We start from the raw sequence: 17304 nt of genomic DNA on the forward strand, positions 1-17304 counted from the left end.
TCCACATTTCCACTCAGGCTGTTTGAAGCCCCACATTTGAATGTCCATGAGGCAGAGCAGTGAGTGTGTGTGTGTGTGTGTGTGCATGTGTTTATGTGTGTGTGTGTGTGTGTGTTTATGTGTGTGTGTGTGTGTTTATGTGTGTGTGTGTGTGTGTGTGTGTGTGTGTTTCTGTGTGTGTGTGTGTGTGTGTGTGTGTGTGTATTGTGAGTGTGTGTGTGTGTGTGTGTGTGTGTGTGTGTGTGTGTGTGTGTTTATGTGCGTGTGGTGGTTTTCCTCCCCTTCTGGAGACAGTAGCCTCCTGCATGCTGCATCCCTGCACGGTACTGGTCGTTAGTGACACACACCCTCATGCATCTCTCCACCCGCCCCCCGCCGCTCTCTGCGCCTCTAGGTCAGGTTGCTGCTGATGTCCAGGGCCTGCTGGTACACCTGAGTCATGTCATCCAGGTCCCCCAGCAGGGAGAAGCTGCCGTTGTCTCCGGGGGATCCCCGGCGCCCGCGGCTCACCCTGCCCCTGTGGAGGGGCGGTGCTGCCTGGAGGCCCTTGAAATTGGCCAGCTGGAGCAGGTTCTCAGCCGAGACGCAGCCCCTGATGTTGGGCCGGGGGGCAGTGGGAGGCCAGTCCGCCACGCTGAAGGTGCTGGAGAGGCCGCTGTCCTCGGCTACTATGCTGGAGGGCCGGCTTTGGCTGCGGGACAGGCCAGAGTCACCAGAGACACCCGGCTCTCCCAGCACAGCTGCAGACGGCAGGGCGCTATGGGTAGAGTACTTCCCATGGCGCTTTAAGATACCCTTCCTGCCCGCTGCTCTCTTTGGTGGTGAACTGGCGCGAGAGAGCAGAGTGGCACCCCCTAGCAGCTCGGAGGACTCACTGCGCTCAGGGGAGGAGTAATACCCTGATTCCCGTTGCTGGTTGTTCTTCAGGATGCCCTTCTTAGGGAGCGTGGGAACCATTTTAGGAGGTGAGCCTCCGGATAAGGCCGGCTCCTCTTCCTCCCGCTCGGGGCTGGATCCTGAGTCGGCCTCCTGGACGAGCAGGCCTGGCCCTGGCTCCTGCTCCCCCGGGCTGTGGGGGCTCAGGTCTCCAGAGGGCCGCGTCTTCAGGATGCCCTTGGGCCTCTTCAGCCCCGGCTTCTCCTCCGCACCTCCGTGGGTCGCTCCCGCGTCATTCTCTTTCTTGGACTTCTTGGGGCGCTGGCGGGAGAAGGGGGGCGCGGGTTCGGGGCGGGCCGCTTTGACAGCCTTGGGGTCGCTGCGGTTCTGCCAGTCGATGAGGCGGGCCAGCATGGGGGAGCCGGCGTCCCGCTGGGCCTCGCAGTCGCACACGCTGCTCTTCCAGCCCCAGTTCACCCACCAGTGGTTGGCGATGTCCTCCACCGTGGCGCGCCTCTCAGGGTTCACCATCAGCATCCAGCGGATCAGGCCCCGAGCGTCTGCGGAGAGCGGGAGGAGAGGAAAGAGGGGGGAGAGGGGTGAGCCTCCGCGCCCACACTCAACCAGTCTGAGCAAATACGGGCAAATTAGACAGAGAGAGCAGGGAGGGTACACTCTCCATGGGCTATGGCTGTAATTACAGTGTTTAAGTAATTACAGCGTTCTCTCAGAATTGGGCTGCAGGAAGAAATGAACAGAGCAGACAGAGAGAGGGGAGAGGGGTAAAGGAGGTTTGGGGACCTTCGGTTCGGGGAGTGAAGGGGTACCTGATGACTGTGTGGGCTCTCGGTACTCCCCATTACTGATCTGGCGGATGAGGTTCTTGTGGTCTCCTCCATCAAAAGGCATGGTCCCGTAGACGAGGGTGTAAAGCAGCACTCCCAGCGCCCAGCTGTCAACCTGTGGGAACAGCAGACCCTGGTCTCTACAGAGGACACACAGCTCTGTGACTCCAAATTAAACACACAGCTCTTCACTCTCAGCCCAGCGATATTCCACATAAACTACAGCCAAAAAGCTGCATCTGTCAAAGACACACCACACATATTCACTCTTCTGTTTGGGGGCCTTCAGTTTAATGAGTAGTTAATCCAGTGACCTAGTGCAGCAGGTTATGTCAGAAAGGCTATGGTCTGCATTCGAATGGTTGTCATTCTGTATTAATGAGTAGGCAGTAATGACTTCCCACTCCCACTGATTACCCCCTGAGCCCCGCTGATTGCTGCAATTAAGCCAGCGATGGTGATGATAACCCCTGTGACTCATCTATCTGGGGGGCCTTCAGAGGGGCCGTGCTTTTTGGCCGGAGTTCCTCCCCCTGACCGTCAGCGTTACACGGGGGAGTTTTCCGAGGAAGCCGCGGGGCGGTTACGCGGGCCAATTGGCTGGGAGTTAATGAGACGAGATGTGATGGCTGAAGTGTGATATCCTGTCCCCGACAGCCACCTGGGGCTGCCAGACGCTCACTGATTGGCCCACGTTCGGGCAGGACCCTCCTTCGAAAGCTCGCCGGGTCGAGCGGTTGTCAGAGGTCAGGAAATCGGCTAAGGGCTGAGAGTGTGCAAATTTCCTCCAGGACAGATTGTTCAGAGGGCTTCCTCGATTTGTCAGCTTATTGGGAAATCAGGGGAGCAGCTATTGTGCTATTGTGTTTTCCGTTCATGTCCTGTGTTAGTGCTAATTTGTTGCCTCTCTCATCAGGGTTTTGGAATGCTGATTTTAATCTCTGTGTTATTTTTTTGGACTGCCCCGAAAATTATAGGAAATGAACTGAAGTGGACCGTGTGACTCGGATCTAAAAATGAGAAAGTGACTTATTTTCGAAGTGAAGTCGCTCATTTATAACTCCTTCCTATTGTTATTCAAAGGTGGACGAAGAATGACTTTTGTGATTTTGCAGTATAAATAATGCTCAGCTGTCCAGCTCTCACTCCCCCATTTCCCATTCCAAGGGCATTGTAGTTCTATCGTAGCAGAGCCCCAGACAACAAAGCTTTTCAAGTTACATAAATCGCCACTCTTTTATGAAGCTGGCTTCCTCATGAACCTTTGAACCCCTAGAAAACAGTGTTAAACTGCTCTAGGGGACCACTGTTGGCATAATCACATCAGCAGATTAATCAGAGAGGAAGAGACCTCTCGAGATGAACCAGTCCCCATTTTTTTGATATGAGGGTGCTTGCCGCATGCCGCACCTCTGGGCCATGGTAGGGCCTCCCGTTGACGATCTCTGGGGACGCGTAGAGCGGGCTGCCACAGAAGGTCTGCAGGAGCTTGTCTTTGTGGTAGAGGTTGGAAAGCCCAAAGTCAGCAATCTGCAGAGAGGAGGAGAGAAAGGTAAAAAAAGGCACGCTAATCGCAGAGAGAGGGTTCCTCTACGGCCGTGTTAATCATTATCTCCTGATAGTGCTGCGACACGCTCACTCGCACACGCTCTCCCTGCTGCGGCACACGCTGGTGCCAGTGCGCTGTGCTCTTCCTGTGGGAAACAGTCACACCACCCCCCCTTACAGCCTCCTACACACCCCTATCACTGCGTGGCAACCCCCCACTGCCTGCTCTATAACACAGAGACTCCTACACAGGTGACCTCCTGACCCCTGGGCTTGGGAGGAGAAGGGCATGATGCAGGCGACAGCACTGGCAAAGGCCGCATGCTGCAGTTCTGGCCAAGCCATACCCACAATGCATCTGGAGGAAATGACACAAGGTATCTTTCTTACCTTAATGTTACAGTTTTCATCCAGTAGCACGTTTTCCAGTTTCAAATCCCTGTGCACCACCCCGTTCTGTGAAAGAGAACAAAGCGTTTTATCTCGGAATGCTCCAACATCTGGCAACAAAGCGTCACCTGGGGCGCGTAAGCGACTTTTAAGCTTCCCGAGTGGATGTTCATGAAACGAGCTGCTGGCTTATGATGGCTGTGACTGTTGCATTGTGCCTCCACACCACCACCGCGGCTGAAATCAGGGCGGGGTCCATGGGTCGGTCTGCCAGGATACTGAACAGACTCCTACCCCGGTGGGGTAGCAATTGCCAGGTGACACAGCAGAACTGGCACCAGACTGGGGCTCTGAGCAGTAGGGAAGCAATCCCATGGCAACAGCAGGGGAGCTGTAAAACACACCACTGACTACAGTGAAATGCTGCACAAATTGCCCACTAGTGTGGAAGGCCTCAGTCTCCTAAAACACACGCATTGGTAATATTCAGAACACCACAGGCATACTTCTGGTAATGAGGCAACGGATGTCTAACAGTCTGTGTCTCGTTTTGCAAAGTTTACCTCTTTTTCTGTGTCCACAGTCTTTATGGTGTCCTCAGAAATGGTTTGCCCTAACCCACATATGTGTCATATAAATCCAGCATCTCTAATTGTCAACCAGAATAAAATGTGTTCTCACAACGCATCTGGATTAAAAACCAACTGTGTCATTAGCAACTCTTAAAAGCCAGTCTGCAACATATGGGACACAGGATAGGAAATGCAGTCATGCTGGACTTGGAACTGAAACGCTTGATTATGACTGTGGCCGAGCGCAATGTGTTTCTAATAGCTTGCTGTGGCGGACGCACATGTGCACACAGACACCACTGCAGCAGATGAAGTGGGGAGTCCCACAGTCTCCTGAGAACTCTGTAAACTGCACACTCTTCCCCTTGGTTGCCCACGGTGACTCATCCCCTCGCCCTGATTGGCTGTTGCCAGGATCACTGGCTTCCCCCAGCTGGGGAGATGACATCACCCCTCTCTCCAGCTGTGCAGACAATGGGCAAGCCCACCCGAATTTCTCCCCTTTGGGGTCTGTGCTTATGCAGAGAGGGAGGAGGGCCAGGGATGGGGGGGCTAAGGGAGGGGTCCGCAGCTCACAGCTCTGTCTCTGCAGGGCCAGCGGATCAAACACCAGACAACAGCGGGGCAGCACGCTATATTATCCACAAAACTGACCTGAAAAACCTCTCACTGAAGCGCTGTGTGACACAGACTCCAGCCAGCCAAGTGTGCGATGTTTCCCACAGCTGGGTGGATGTGGTGGGGAGCTGTATCACAGGGCCTGTGTTCATTTAGCCTGTCAGCACTCTAACCCGATAAGATCGATGCAGCTCACGCTGTGTCACTCGTCACCCTGTTAGGCTTTCACACAGCCACACCACGGCTGTCACCTGTCCCCCGCTGACACTCGGCCCCGCTGCCCCGCCCACACACCGCTGCCACCGCCTCACCTTGTGACAGTAGTGCACCGCGGAGACGATCTGCCGGAAGAAGCGGCGGGTCTCCCTCTCGCTCAGCCTGCGGCGGTCGCTGATGTAGTCGTACAGCTCGCCCTTGCTGGCGTACTCCATCACAATCACGATCTTGTCCTTGTTCTCGAAGACTGCAGGAGAGAAGGGGGACCGGGTGAGTACTGACCTGCTGCACTACAGCATGCCGGTCATATCATGAGCGAAAAAAGCCAAAATCACAGGGCATTTCCGAACATACCCTTCACAGAGCAACGCTGCTGTTTTTTGGAGGTTTATTAGAACTGTGTGACCCTGTGAAATGAGTCAGTGATTTCAGTGGAAAGGAGCCGTTTACTGTGTGAGTGTCGCCTCTGAATGTGTGCCCCACCCAGACCTCTGGGGGAACACAGCCTTGGTTATGAGTCCAGAACACCAACCGCGTCTCTGTGGATGTGACATTCTCATTTTTACCATGCGGGCGTTCAGACGTTAAGTGTAGCTGGGGCTAATTGTAACAGGTGGCAGAGCCTGGTTCCTCTGGTTGGACACCTTGCCTGCCTCCTCCTTCCCAGCATGCCTCTGTCTCTCTTACCGTGCGCACTACCCTCTCTGTCCTGTCAAAGCACTCATTCATAAACTCCACCAGTTTGCCCTTCATTATAAGGCTTGGGAGTTTCCATTGGATATTATCATGAATTAAATGACTCAGCTGTACAGTATTTCATTTTCCCTTATATGATTCAGCCTGCTGTCTCCTGATCAGTGCAGCAATAACAGATGCCTTAACCTGGTAAAATTCATCCTCATTGTTGACCAATGGTGATGCAGTCGGGGCTCTCCCTCCACAGCAGCCGGCTCTTGTTTTTCTTGCTGAGGGTGTTGCCATGGCAGCGGAGGAGCAAGTGGGAAAGCTGGGGGGGGGTTCTCATGGTGAGGGGGCATGACAGATGGTCAACCTGTTCTCCTCAAGCCTCCTCCCTGTGTATCAGGGCTGGTGGGGGGCGCGGGTACGAGGTCAGCATGGTGGTTCATTAGTGCTGGCCCCTGGACCCCACCCCCCTCCTCACTCCTCATTGGAGTAATTACCTGGCTTACATAACCCGCATTACACATAGTTGGCTGAGTGCGGGCTGTCTGCCACTCTCGCCTTTGTTCCAGGGTTGGGGCTCAGATCACTGTAACTGGCAGCGGAGTCTGGTCACAGTGTCCATAGTGGCCATTGTCTCAGAGGGGATGCTCACAGGACAGAGATGGTGCTGTTGAAGAGCATTAAAAGCAGCTGGGTTTGTACCAGCCTGTGGTGCAGCTCCTACCACAGCTCACATGTAAAGCACAAACTTTTCGGTTCTTCCCTGCTGAGCGCTGTTGTTTTGTCGTTGCAAGCTGTCAGTTCTGGTCCCTGTAGGCCTACAATGCTTTTGTTTCTCCTTTATTTTCCTTCTAGCTGAGTCCTAATGCCAACTCACTTTGCAAATCACTTTCCCTGACTGTCCTGGAAGGAACTTCCTCTGACGGAGTGAAGATTACAGATTTGAATAACGAGGTTGGGAATCAGACGCGACAGGCGATGCATTTAAATGCTTACAACATGCTGATCATGGCAGAAAGCAAGAGGAGAACCAAATATATACCGTACATCTGTTTCGGCTTTGCTCCGCAGAGGAAGTTCAGGACTGAGTCGGGTGTTGCCGGATACTCATATCTGTGTCTATATGTTTCCAGGGTTCCAAACCACAACAATAAACACTGAAACCATGGGGCCCCGAAAACAGGGCGAACGGGGTGAGAGCGATGGAGCAGTATGCGGGGAGCCAGTCTCTGAAGCCTCTTTTATAGGGGTGTTCCCCAGATCTCCCCCCGAGACACAGAGACCAGGCCCCGGCACCAGTGCACCACAACGCTCAGCACTGAAGGAAGATTGATATCAGGCGCTAACGTCCCCGCCTCACACGCCGACCGGAGTTAATGAAAGAGAGACGTGGACTTCGGACGCAAACACCACGCTGCGAGCCTCATCTATCCGTCCGCACAGCAGTGTACCAGCGTGGCGGCTTTGACGTAACCATGGCACGGGCACAGCCACGCTGTTATATAAGACACAGCCAAAGAATGTGTCGAGCTGGATTTACGATGGCTGCAGAGACCGCCTCACACATTCTTGTTGATTGTGCCAGATGCTGTGACTCTTGGTGTTGTGCTGTGTACTGGGTGTATCTGCCTTATGGTGACGGGTAGTGTAGGGTCCCTCAGGGATGGACAGCGTGAGGTCTCTCAGCCATGGGCAGGGTGAGGTCTCTCAGTGAGATGCAGTGTGAGGTGTCTCAGCCATGGGCAGGGTGAGGTCTCTCAGTGAGATGCAGTGTGAGGTGTCTCAGGGATGGGCAGGGTGAGGTCTCCCCCTCTCAGTGTGTGATTCCTATCAGTGCTGCTGTAAGTGTCAGCAGATGCTTGGCTTGGCTGGGAGACCAATAGGAGGCTAAGAGAAACCCCTCTGATGTGGAGTCTGTGGAGTCCCCACCCACACCAACGCGGAGACTGGGACCTGCTCTACCCAGACACGTTCCCCAGACCTCACGCCACGACGTCTCTTTTCTGCGCTGTTATGCCTGTAACGAGCAGCAGCACGGAGGATGACACTCGCGGAGTGGGTGGGGCGTCTGAAAGACGGGCGGCTGACCTTCGTAGATGGAGATGATGTGGGGGTGCCGCAGGGAGGACATGATCTCGATCTCTCGGCGGATGTGCACCATGTCCTGCTCGTCCTTGATCTTCTCCTTACGGATGGACTTTATGGCCACCTGGAGGGAAGGCACAGGGGTCACAAACCACTCAGGGTCAAAGGTCAGCCAGGCAGCTTAAAACCAAAAAACTCTCAGTGAGAGTCAGGAAATGGAATTATCCAGTTTTCTGTGTGAAGCGACAGTCAACTCTGTGACTACCCTCCAGCCCCTCCCCAAAAAACATACATGAACAGACAGAGCCGGGCCCACAGACAGAGAGCATTGTGGGGACTCCCTTTATCTCCCAGCGTGTAATTGAGAGAGTCTGTGAGGGAAAATGACAGCGCTGGCTGCAAAAACAGCCAGCACGTGCGGCCTTAATGGCAGCCTCCTGCGAACAGCCACCCTCAGTGTGCTATTACGAGCCACGGGTAAGGGCTTGGGCCCCGCTGGTGCCGCTGCTGCCGCTGCTGCTGTTATCCACGCCCTGATCCCGGTCTAATAACTGCATCATATGGCAGATTATGGGCATGGCTGCCAGTGTCCCCACCACAAGGGCAGGCTGGCACAACTGGCCCACGCTGGTCAATTCTCCATACTTACCCACACCCAGTCAAGGGCACACTCTACAGAGCCCTGGAGACTACCCTCACTGCCCAGCCAATCAGCTTTCTCATACTGTACTCACTGACCTGGTTAAAGGAAACCTCAGCCAATCAGATAAGAGCAAACTGATTTGAAGTCCTGCTGTGGATGAATTCACCCAAAGCTTTCATCACAAACCTAAAACATTCCCCAGCTCACCTGGATCAGCACAAAGCTACACTAACATCAGGCCTCATAGACTCTGTCTCCACATTCACTCCTTTCTCTTGATTCTCCTCTTCCATTGCATTTGCCCCATATACCCACGCGCATCTCTCCCTGTTAGGGTGGAGCTGTTAGACAGACTGGGTTTTTAACACACGCAGTACTATGAGAGATTATACTGGGATGTTATAAATAGAACAGATCTCTCCAAGATGTTAAGAGCCCATGAATTACTGTGGCCATCCTCTGACATATTTATTAATGAAACACAGATCGTGCAGTAAATCAAATTAGGATATAAGTTCCTATGTGTCACACTGATGCGTCACGCGCAGAAGACGGCAAATTTGCATTAGCCAAGAACTGAAATAGCCCCCCCAGTCAAAGGCTTTGGGTGGGGCCTCTTATCCTCTTATCCACTGCCTCAGCACAGCCCCCCCAGAACTCCGGGCCTGCAGGCAGACAGCTTCAGGCCTGAGAGACCAACGCTGCGCTGACGGTCACAGGAAGCAGAAAGGCTGGCTCAGGCGCGATTCAGGCAGCACAGGAGGAAGCAGCAGCAAGACAAGCATTTCCTGTGTGCCTGCGTCACTCGTGGTGCCCAAACGCAGTCACCCCTTTTAGGGAGACAGGGAAGCTTTTGACAATGCCAGCCAAATCAAACATCTCAGCTGCCCAAAGGGGACATCCTGAGTGATTTTATAACTGGAATTTCATTTTTTTCCAGGTTGAAAAAAGAAAGAAGTAGAAACAGGTGAGAACCTGGTCCCTCTTGTTTAAACATGAATGAGGACACATGCACAGATGCACATCTGCACGTGTGCGCGCACACACACACACACACACACACACACACTCACATGCACACACGCACACACACATGCACACACGCACACACACACACACACACACACTCACATGCACACACGCACACACACACTCACATGCACACACAAACACATGGAACCACACAAACATGCATGCACCAACACATGCAGGAATATAATTTATTTCATTGCATAGCCACACTTCCAGACTCCCACTCCCACTCACTGATGAGCAGTGAAACCCCACAGGAACACTCCATCTGGTTCACACGCACAGACTCAGGCAGCGCCTCAGTAACAGAACCCAGCAGACAGACACGGAAAGGGCTCAGATCCTGTTTAATCATTAATAGATGAGCCTCTGGAATTAATTTGGAGAGGTGAAGGAAGCGGGAGATAGAGGGGGGGGTGACACGGGGGAGTGAGGGGGCGGGAGATGGACAGAGGGCGGAACTAAAAGAGATGGGGAGACAAAGGAAGTCAAAAGAAGGCGGGATGAACCATAAATAAAAGGATGGGTTTAGCAAAAAAAAGATGTGAGAGACAGACAGAAAGGAGGGAAGTCACAGCAATGAAGCGGTGAGGGAGAGGGTTTACCCCTGCATGATCAAACCCTTGCAGCACAATGGGGGCAACTGGATCTGCTGATCTGTCTCAGCTTGTAATTCATTAATTTCTTCCTTCTTCTAAGGTGAAGGGCAAGTTGTTTCTCTGCAATGCAAGCCAGCGCAACAGAGAGCTCTTCTGTACAGAGCAGCAACAGAAACCACATGTTGCATCTGAGCTGAGATAATTACAGTGCACATCCATAAAAAGAAATCCTTCTGGAATAGGTCTAGTCAAGTGGACTTGATTACACAGGGAAAAAGCGTAACTGTGAGCGTAGAGCGAGGGCCCCGTTTCCACACATGCAGTGGTCGTCCTCGTCGTCCGAGGCTCCTAATTGGTTCCATAACTTCTCGTACTCCGTTTTCCATTACTTCATAAGGTGCTAAGCTCCACACTTCGGACTAACTCCCCTCCGGAGAGCCTGCATGCAGCTTTCCATCTCACGCATTTACTCTGTTTGCAGGTCCTGCTCTCTCTAATGGCCGCTGTGTTGAGGGATTGGAACACGGCCTAGACCTTCTGGTTAGAAACTTGTGGATAAATTTGCCTAGATCGTATTATGGTTCCTCCATAATCAACAGTGAGATCAGGAGTGACCTTTGATTGCTACCATTACGGTAAACTAATTATATAATCATGGTGACGGTCCTTCCATGCACAGCTTACACACAGGCTCAATCACCCCAGCCTCTTGTCTGAGGCCATGTTATCGGATCATTAGGCACGCTTATGTTAGATGCTAATGCCAGCTGGCTGTTTTAGGTAGCGTGTTCAAACCACTGCCAGAGGTACCATTGTTAGGCACACACAGCACAGCCTTGTTACTGGTGCTTAGCATGGGTCGTTTTACATGCAGACTGAAGTGAAAGGCTATACCCTGCTTCACCAGAGCTTCACGGTCAGTTGTGTTTTTTTAGGTCATTAAGGTGAATGAGGAGCTCTGGCCCTCAACACCAGATTGCTGCTTGCTCCCCAGAACTGCACCTTTACAAAATGTGTGCCTTTCTCTGAGCTGATAAACTAACAAACCACAACTCTACAGCACACAAAACATGCCAGCTGATAGTGTATTTACACAAAAATGAAGCTTTCATTTTTCAGTGAAAATGAAGCTTTCATTTTTCAGTGACCATTGTAAGGGGACCAAAGACTACATCTCCCAGGTATCTGCACTGACCAGAAGGGAAGGGCTACAGTCAAAGCCCCTCTGCTCAGAACTTCTGTGAAGCAGGAAAGTGAAACTTCTGTGAGCTACATTAAAAAAGGAAAACAGCGCAGTTTGGAAAGCTCAGCACTTTATAACGTCATCCCAGTCTTTCCCTTCAATTAATTAAGTAACAAAAATCCGCTGTTTGATAGGCCTGGCTGCTAATGATCTAACCATGTGAGCTCACTGTAATGCGAGCTCCGTCAGTCACACCCAAAGCAAAGCCAAACTCCTCTGACAGTGTTCCTGCATCTCCCCTCCTCTCTGCAGATCAGCATCTTTCCACACAGCTTTCATTCCTGCTGTGGATGGCCCTTCATGTGTCATTATCCACTTCCAGCCCAGCTGTCACCACAGCCTTTCACTGCGATCTCTGTTTACACACACACGTTCACACACACACACTCACACGCTCACAAACACTCACACACACACACACTCACACACGCTCACACGCTCACAAACACTCACACACACACACACCCACACACACACACATACACACACACACTCTCTCTCTCTCACACACACCCTCACACACACACATACACACACACTCTCTCTCTCTCACACACACACATACACACTCTCTCTCACACACACACACACACACACGCTCTCACACACTCACACACACACACACACACACACACACTCTCTCTCACACACACACACTCTGCTTTGTGAAGACACCAGCTATCACCCTCTCCTTCCCAGATTCTTCCTGTTCCTCCCTCTGCTCCTGCCGTTTGTCTCTGTAGGAAACGATCTGGCAGGACACAGTAATACGGGCTGTAAGATTACATAACAATCTGTCCTCACGCTGCTCTGGTCCATCCCATGTGGCTGTGTACGTCTCCCAGAGTCAGAGGTCAAGTACACATGCTCACCATAATCACAGACAGAGTGTGCACAAGCCTCCGTGCGATCCTGGCCCTGACCGAGTCCGCACACACGGACACACACACACATACACGCTCACACACACACATACGCGCACCCACAGGCACGCACGCACACTCAGAGTGCCTGGCTGAAGCTCCTGTTCCTTCGTGGCTTCGTCCGGGCCTAGAGACACGTGTGCTGGTGGTGGTGTGCTGATGTAAGAAATGCGGGGCTTTCATAATCTCACTCTGATGCTGTGCAGACTGCTGTTTTACCATTTCAATTACCCTTCACCGGTTCATCCTTTTATATCTGCTTACTGAGCAAGATTCCCCAGACGTGTCTCCCGGCACCAACCACAAAGGGCCGAGCAGAACAAAGGAGCCAATCAGGCTTCATAATTCTCTGTGGTTCTGAAGGAATCCAGACGGCACCGGGGCAAGGAATGATGGACATGCTGGGACTCTCTTATAAAATGGGTGTGATAGCCATCCCCTCCCAGCCCTGAATTTTGGGGGGGTCACAGGGCCTACTGCCAAAGCCCCAGCCCAGCTGTCACCAGGAGAAGGATATCCTGAAGCTCTTGAAAGGCATCTCTAGTTTCTGACTGAGGCCTGGAGGTGCAGCCAGTGTGGGGGACATCAGAGGAGAGCAGTGCCCCAGAGATAGAGAGAGAATGCACAGTGATTGGGAGCTGTGATGGTTTACCCTGAGTCCGTCCAGAAAGCTGCAGTGTCTCAGAGGATCAAAGCACACTGTTTTGCAGAAGTGAAACTGGGAGTAACGTCCAGGCCCGTGCAAACAGATGCACTCAGATAAGAACCATGCAAACACTCCTGCAGAGCCTAACAGTCAAGGAGGACATGTCCACACTCTACTGTTGTGGGGTGGAGGGGGGGGGGGGGGGGGGGGGTAAACATTAACTGGAAGGGCAGACTGGCACACTCTTATCTGTTCTCCTTGTTTATTTTCCAGCTTCTATAATCAAACAGAAAAAGATCCAAACACCAAAATGCAAACCTTGAGACCACTCATGCGCACATCCCAACGAAAACAAAGCCACGCTGAGCCTTATTCACCAGCCACACTCCCGCCTGCCAGCATTCCTAGACATGGAAAAACATACAGCTCTGGCCCCGGGCCCGAAAACACACGGCGAGACTGACGGAGTGCCTCTGTGCAAACAGGGGGCACTTTCTGTGAATGGCACAGCACTGAGCCCTGGAGCCCAGAGCAGGAGTCTAATGCAGTGAGGCTGGGCTTCCTCTCATGTTTCACACATGCACGGACCCAGCGGGCTCCCACAGGCTCCTCTTTTGTGCATGATCTAACTTTCCAGTATAGCTATAACCTTTTATACATTAACCAAAATAATTCCACTTTTCACAGCTGAATCACCCTTTCCTTAGAATGGACTGGAAAACTCTGCTGCCAGGCTTCTCCACAGAGACTGGTAGGAGCTCTGGCCCTATAGGCCATCCAGGGTGGGTCCTGACCTCTGGTCATGGCTTCAGTTTGACCACATGATGGAGCAAGCAGGGCCTTATAACTCAGCGTGGGGTATGTTTTAATGGGGGGGGGGGGGTAAGTGTCAATGTCACAGAAGGACGAACTCGTGAGGTGAGGCAGGATCTCAGTATGATGCTGTTCCATAAATACGGCTATCAGCTTCCCGGCACATTGCGGCCTTGCGTGAGTCCGTATTAATTTTAGCCGCATTTCATGCGAGACGCGCCGAACCTTCACATCATCCTGCGCGGGCGGGGCCGCGCCGCTGATCGCATCACTCCTGCGGAATGTTTTCTCCAGAACAGGAGGCCTCATCTTATTTACACCCCCCCTTTCTTCTCACATCTTAAAGAACTAGATGTTCCACGTTATGTCACAGATATATCAAATAAGAGTGCGACCTGGAACGAACCAAGTGAAGAAGACACAGGGGTGTGTTAAAGGGAATAGATGCCCCTTTCACACACGGGTACCAGGATCAGACTGCTGGAGCAAGGACATACTGACCTGGCTGCCCCCACCCCACCCCCCCCCCCCCCCGCCACCACCCCGGCATACTTCACACATGGAAAATTCTTGTTTGTTCTGCCAAAGGGTGAGCCGGGTCAGGTTCTGAAGCACGTGAAAATATTTTGTGTCTCTCTGGGGATACATGCGTCAGGCTCGATGTGGCAGAATTAGCACCGATGAATGTCAACAACATTACTCATTTCCAGGGCATCACATGTCAGTAATTCAATATCCTAAGGTGCTCCATATAAAGCAAGTTGTGCGTAGGTGAGGGCATCATCTACAGACACACTGACAAAAGCAGAGGTGTTGCACTGAAATCTGTAGCCTTAGGACTCATTCCATTTCTCTTTACAGAGAATCAGTCAAAACATCTTTCCTGTAGTCAAATCCCACATCCTTTTCTTAACTCACAGGCAGCAGTCTCCTGTACTGCACCATCTTACCCTGAGAGAGGCTTAACTAAACACATCAAGGGCCTGCCTCTTACAGCTCGCAATGCACTCTTTCTAGTTTTTCCACTCATACCCAATGCAGAATGTAATTTATTTGTCTCTCAGCTAACTTCTGTTTAAGTAGGCGGAAGCGTCTTAGGAGGCTTTTGGCCTTTGAAATGGAGCATGTCATTGGGGTCACTGAGGCTGCATCAATCCTGTCGATGGCTGGACTCGGCATTCCAGCGCAACATCTGTATTCATGCATCCGGAGCGAGCGCCGCGGAGATAGCCTCGCGCGCGGGGGAATTCCCAGCGGAACGGGCCGCTCGCGCCGAGGGCTGAGCTCAAGAGCATGTTTCAGCACTCATTACACAGCCGCGCATTTCCATCAGTGCCGGGAGCCAAGAGAGGCCGAACAATGAATGCAAAGATGTCTAAATCTTTCACTCCTCTACAAATGTGTCTCGGGCTTAACTTTGAAATTGAATGCTCTCCACTGAACTTGCGATTAATCGTCATATCATATGTAGGATGTTTTCGTTTACATACAAAGATATTGGACTAAATTATTGTCCCATTATTGGTTGTCACTCAGGGTTAAACTGCAGCGGATTTTTTCTCACCTCTCTTCCGGAGTGTCTTTCAATGGCCTTCTTCACTTTTCCGTACGTCCCCCGCCCGAGGGTCTCCAGCAGCTCGTAGCGGTGTTTCAGGTTGTGTTTGTGGTGGTGCTTCTTGACCCCGGACACCCTTCTGCCATCGCCAGCTGTCGGTGTGTCCGCAGCTGAGTGATCGGGAGGGGACAGCGGAGACCGTGGGTCTCCCCAGGACTTCGCTGGAGAGCTCTTAACTGGTTCGCCCCCAGAAGGGGACAGCCCGTGGGGTGATAAAAATTCAGTTTCCATCTCAGTGGAAGCAACGCAACCCTGACGATCCCCCACGTTCCGTTTTAATAATAATAATAATAATAATAATAATGACCGAAATAAATAAATAAATAAAATGACCAATGCGTAAATAGAAATATATAAGTTCAATATCAGATTGTCAATGCATAATTATATCAGGCCTGTTTCATTCTCATATTGATGTCGCTTTGAGTATCACAACTCTAAACATACTCAGCACATTACTCTTGGTTCCCGCATGTAGTTCAAAAAGGTAGGAAACGGCCGATCCTGATTGGCTATCCTTCCTTGAAGGACGATACTAAGTATTTCTGCTAGTCTTTATATCAATACATAACAGTGATTAATGGTTAATGATTAATTAGGGGTTCAGCCTTAAAAATATCGCAGGTTTGTTTCTATCTCCACTTTCGTCTTCACAAAATGCATCCCCGCTTCAATACAACGCACAAAATGCAGATGTCTAGTCTAATTCAAATACACGAAAATGTCAAAAATATTTCTCGGTTAGATTTAATTTCGTAGCAACTATTTTTCTATAACCGTGTAACGACATGTTCGCATGCTCTACCTAAATTCTGCAGGGCGGTGTATATACTCTATTATACTATGCTGCCTATATTATGAAGTCAAAAATAAAAGGAAAAACCTTCATGGTCATCGCCTCCCGAGAAAGCAGCAACGAAACCGGCGTTCAGGATGTAGATAACCCTCATTTTGTCCCCAAACCAGGTGAAGCGTCATTCATCAGTACTATGAATATCGCGCGCGTGATCCATGCCCAAATCGTCGTCAGAGGTGTGCGGTGTTCGGTTTTCGTGAGCTGAGACGTTCTGTGCAATGCCATGGTCATTATATTCCCCTTCTCCCGTGCCCTCTTCTCCACTCTTTCGCTCTTTCTAATCTGGAAGGCTGTGAATTAGGAATGTGAGCTGTTTGAGGCCGGAGGCGGAGTTAAACTCCTCTCTTTCTTTGTACTCTTCGCTCGGCTGCTGCGCTCTCCCTGCCCTCCCTCCCGTTACAGGAACAGTTGCAGAAAGGGAGAGCGAGTCGACGAGCCCAGTCGTGTTAAAGAATAAGCACTTACTGAGCAGGAAAAAAGCAACACACAAAATAAGATATGCTCAGCAAGTTAATAGCCAGAGCCCGGTTATTAGGAGGAAAAAAACGGGTAATATACGCACGGAACCATTATGCCAACGTTTAATGCGTAATTGCGGAGACTGCAAAAGTTGGGGTAGCCAGAAAATACAAATTTTACATTTTTAAGGATATTTGATCTATGTTTAGTCCATGATATATATGACTCAATTTGTACAACCTATTTTTTCTGTACGTTAAATAGACGCCTACAGAGATTCAGAATAAACTCATCTCTATACTTACATATGTATACCACATATGTATACCAGATCTGGATATGAATTGATTGTTTCTGATATCACCTCATCTGATTGTTCATAACTGGCCATGATATGCTCCAATGGTTTGTATTTACTGTAGCAGACAGCATTGTACCATCTTGTTAGCTGTTGTGGTATACCCCTGCATGTCATCCCTATGGTGACCAATGAAAACATAATTAATCTAATTAAGTCTAATTAAGTTATCTTTGCCCTGTCCCGTCAGTGTGGCTGCTCCTCTGACATCACCTCTGCGAATGTGAATCAGTGACATTGCTGAACACCCCACATGGACTACAGTGTGCTCATTAGTGCAGAT

General features: G+C 51.1%; 1 protein-coding gene across 1 annotated transcript; it reads right to left on the reverse strand.

Moving 5' to 3' along the window:
* Positions 1–211: 211 nt before the first annotated feature.
* On the reverse strand, positions 212–16608 carry LOC118772101 (NUAK family SNF1-like kinase 1). Its single transcript, XM_036520362.1, has 7 exons — positions 15298–16608; positions 7838–7958; positions 5161–5312; positions 3660–3725; positions 3132–3251; positions 1704–1836; positions 212–1436 (listed from the first exon to the last, which is right to left on the reverse strand). The coding sequence occupies exons 1-7, from the start codon at positions 15577–15579 to the stop codon at positions 391–393; spliced, it is 1920 nt and encodes a 639-aa protein (XP_036376255.1). The 5' UTR covers positions 15580–16608; the 3' UTR covers positions 212–390.
* Positions 16609–17304: the final 696 nt, after the last annotated feature.

This window comes from Megalops cyprinoides, chromosome 25, assembly GCF_013368585.1.
Source record: "Megalops cyprinoides isolate fMegCyp1 chromosome 25, fMegCyp1.pri, whole genome shotgun sequence".
Taxonomy (NCBI): Eukaryota; Metazoa; Chordata; class Actinopteri; order Elopiformes; family Megalopidae; genus Megalops; species Megalops cyprinoides.

Excerpts from the sequence above, each read along its gene's own strand:
- LOC118772101 (XM_036520362.1), bottom strand. The coding sequence starts at position 15,579 with ATGGAAACTGAATTTTTATCACCCCACGGGCTGTCCCCTTCTGGGGGC. Across the intron at positions 7,959-15,297 it reads AAAGACACTCCGGAAGAGAG|GTGGCCATAAAGTCCATCCG; the intron begins GTGAGAAAAAAT and ends CCTTCCCTCCAG. Across the intron at positions 5,313-7,837 it reads CATCATCTCCATCTACGAAG|TCTTCGAGAACAAGGACAAG; the intron begins GTCAGCCGCCCG and ends TCTCTCCTGCAG.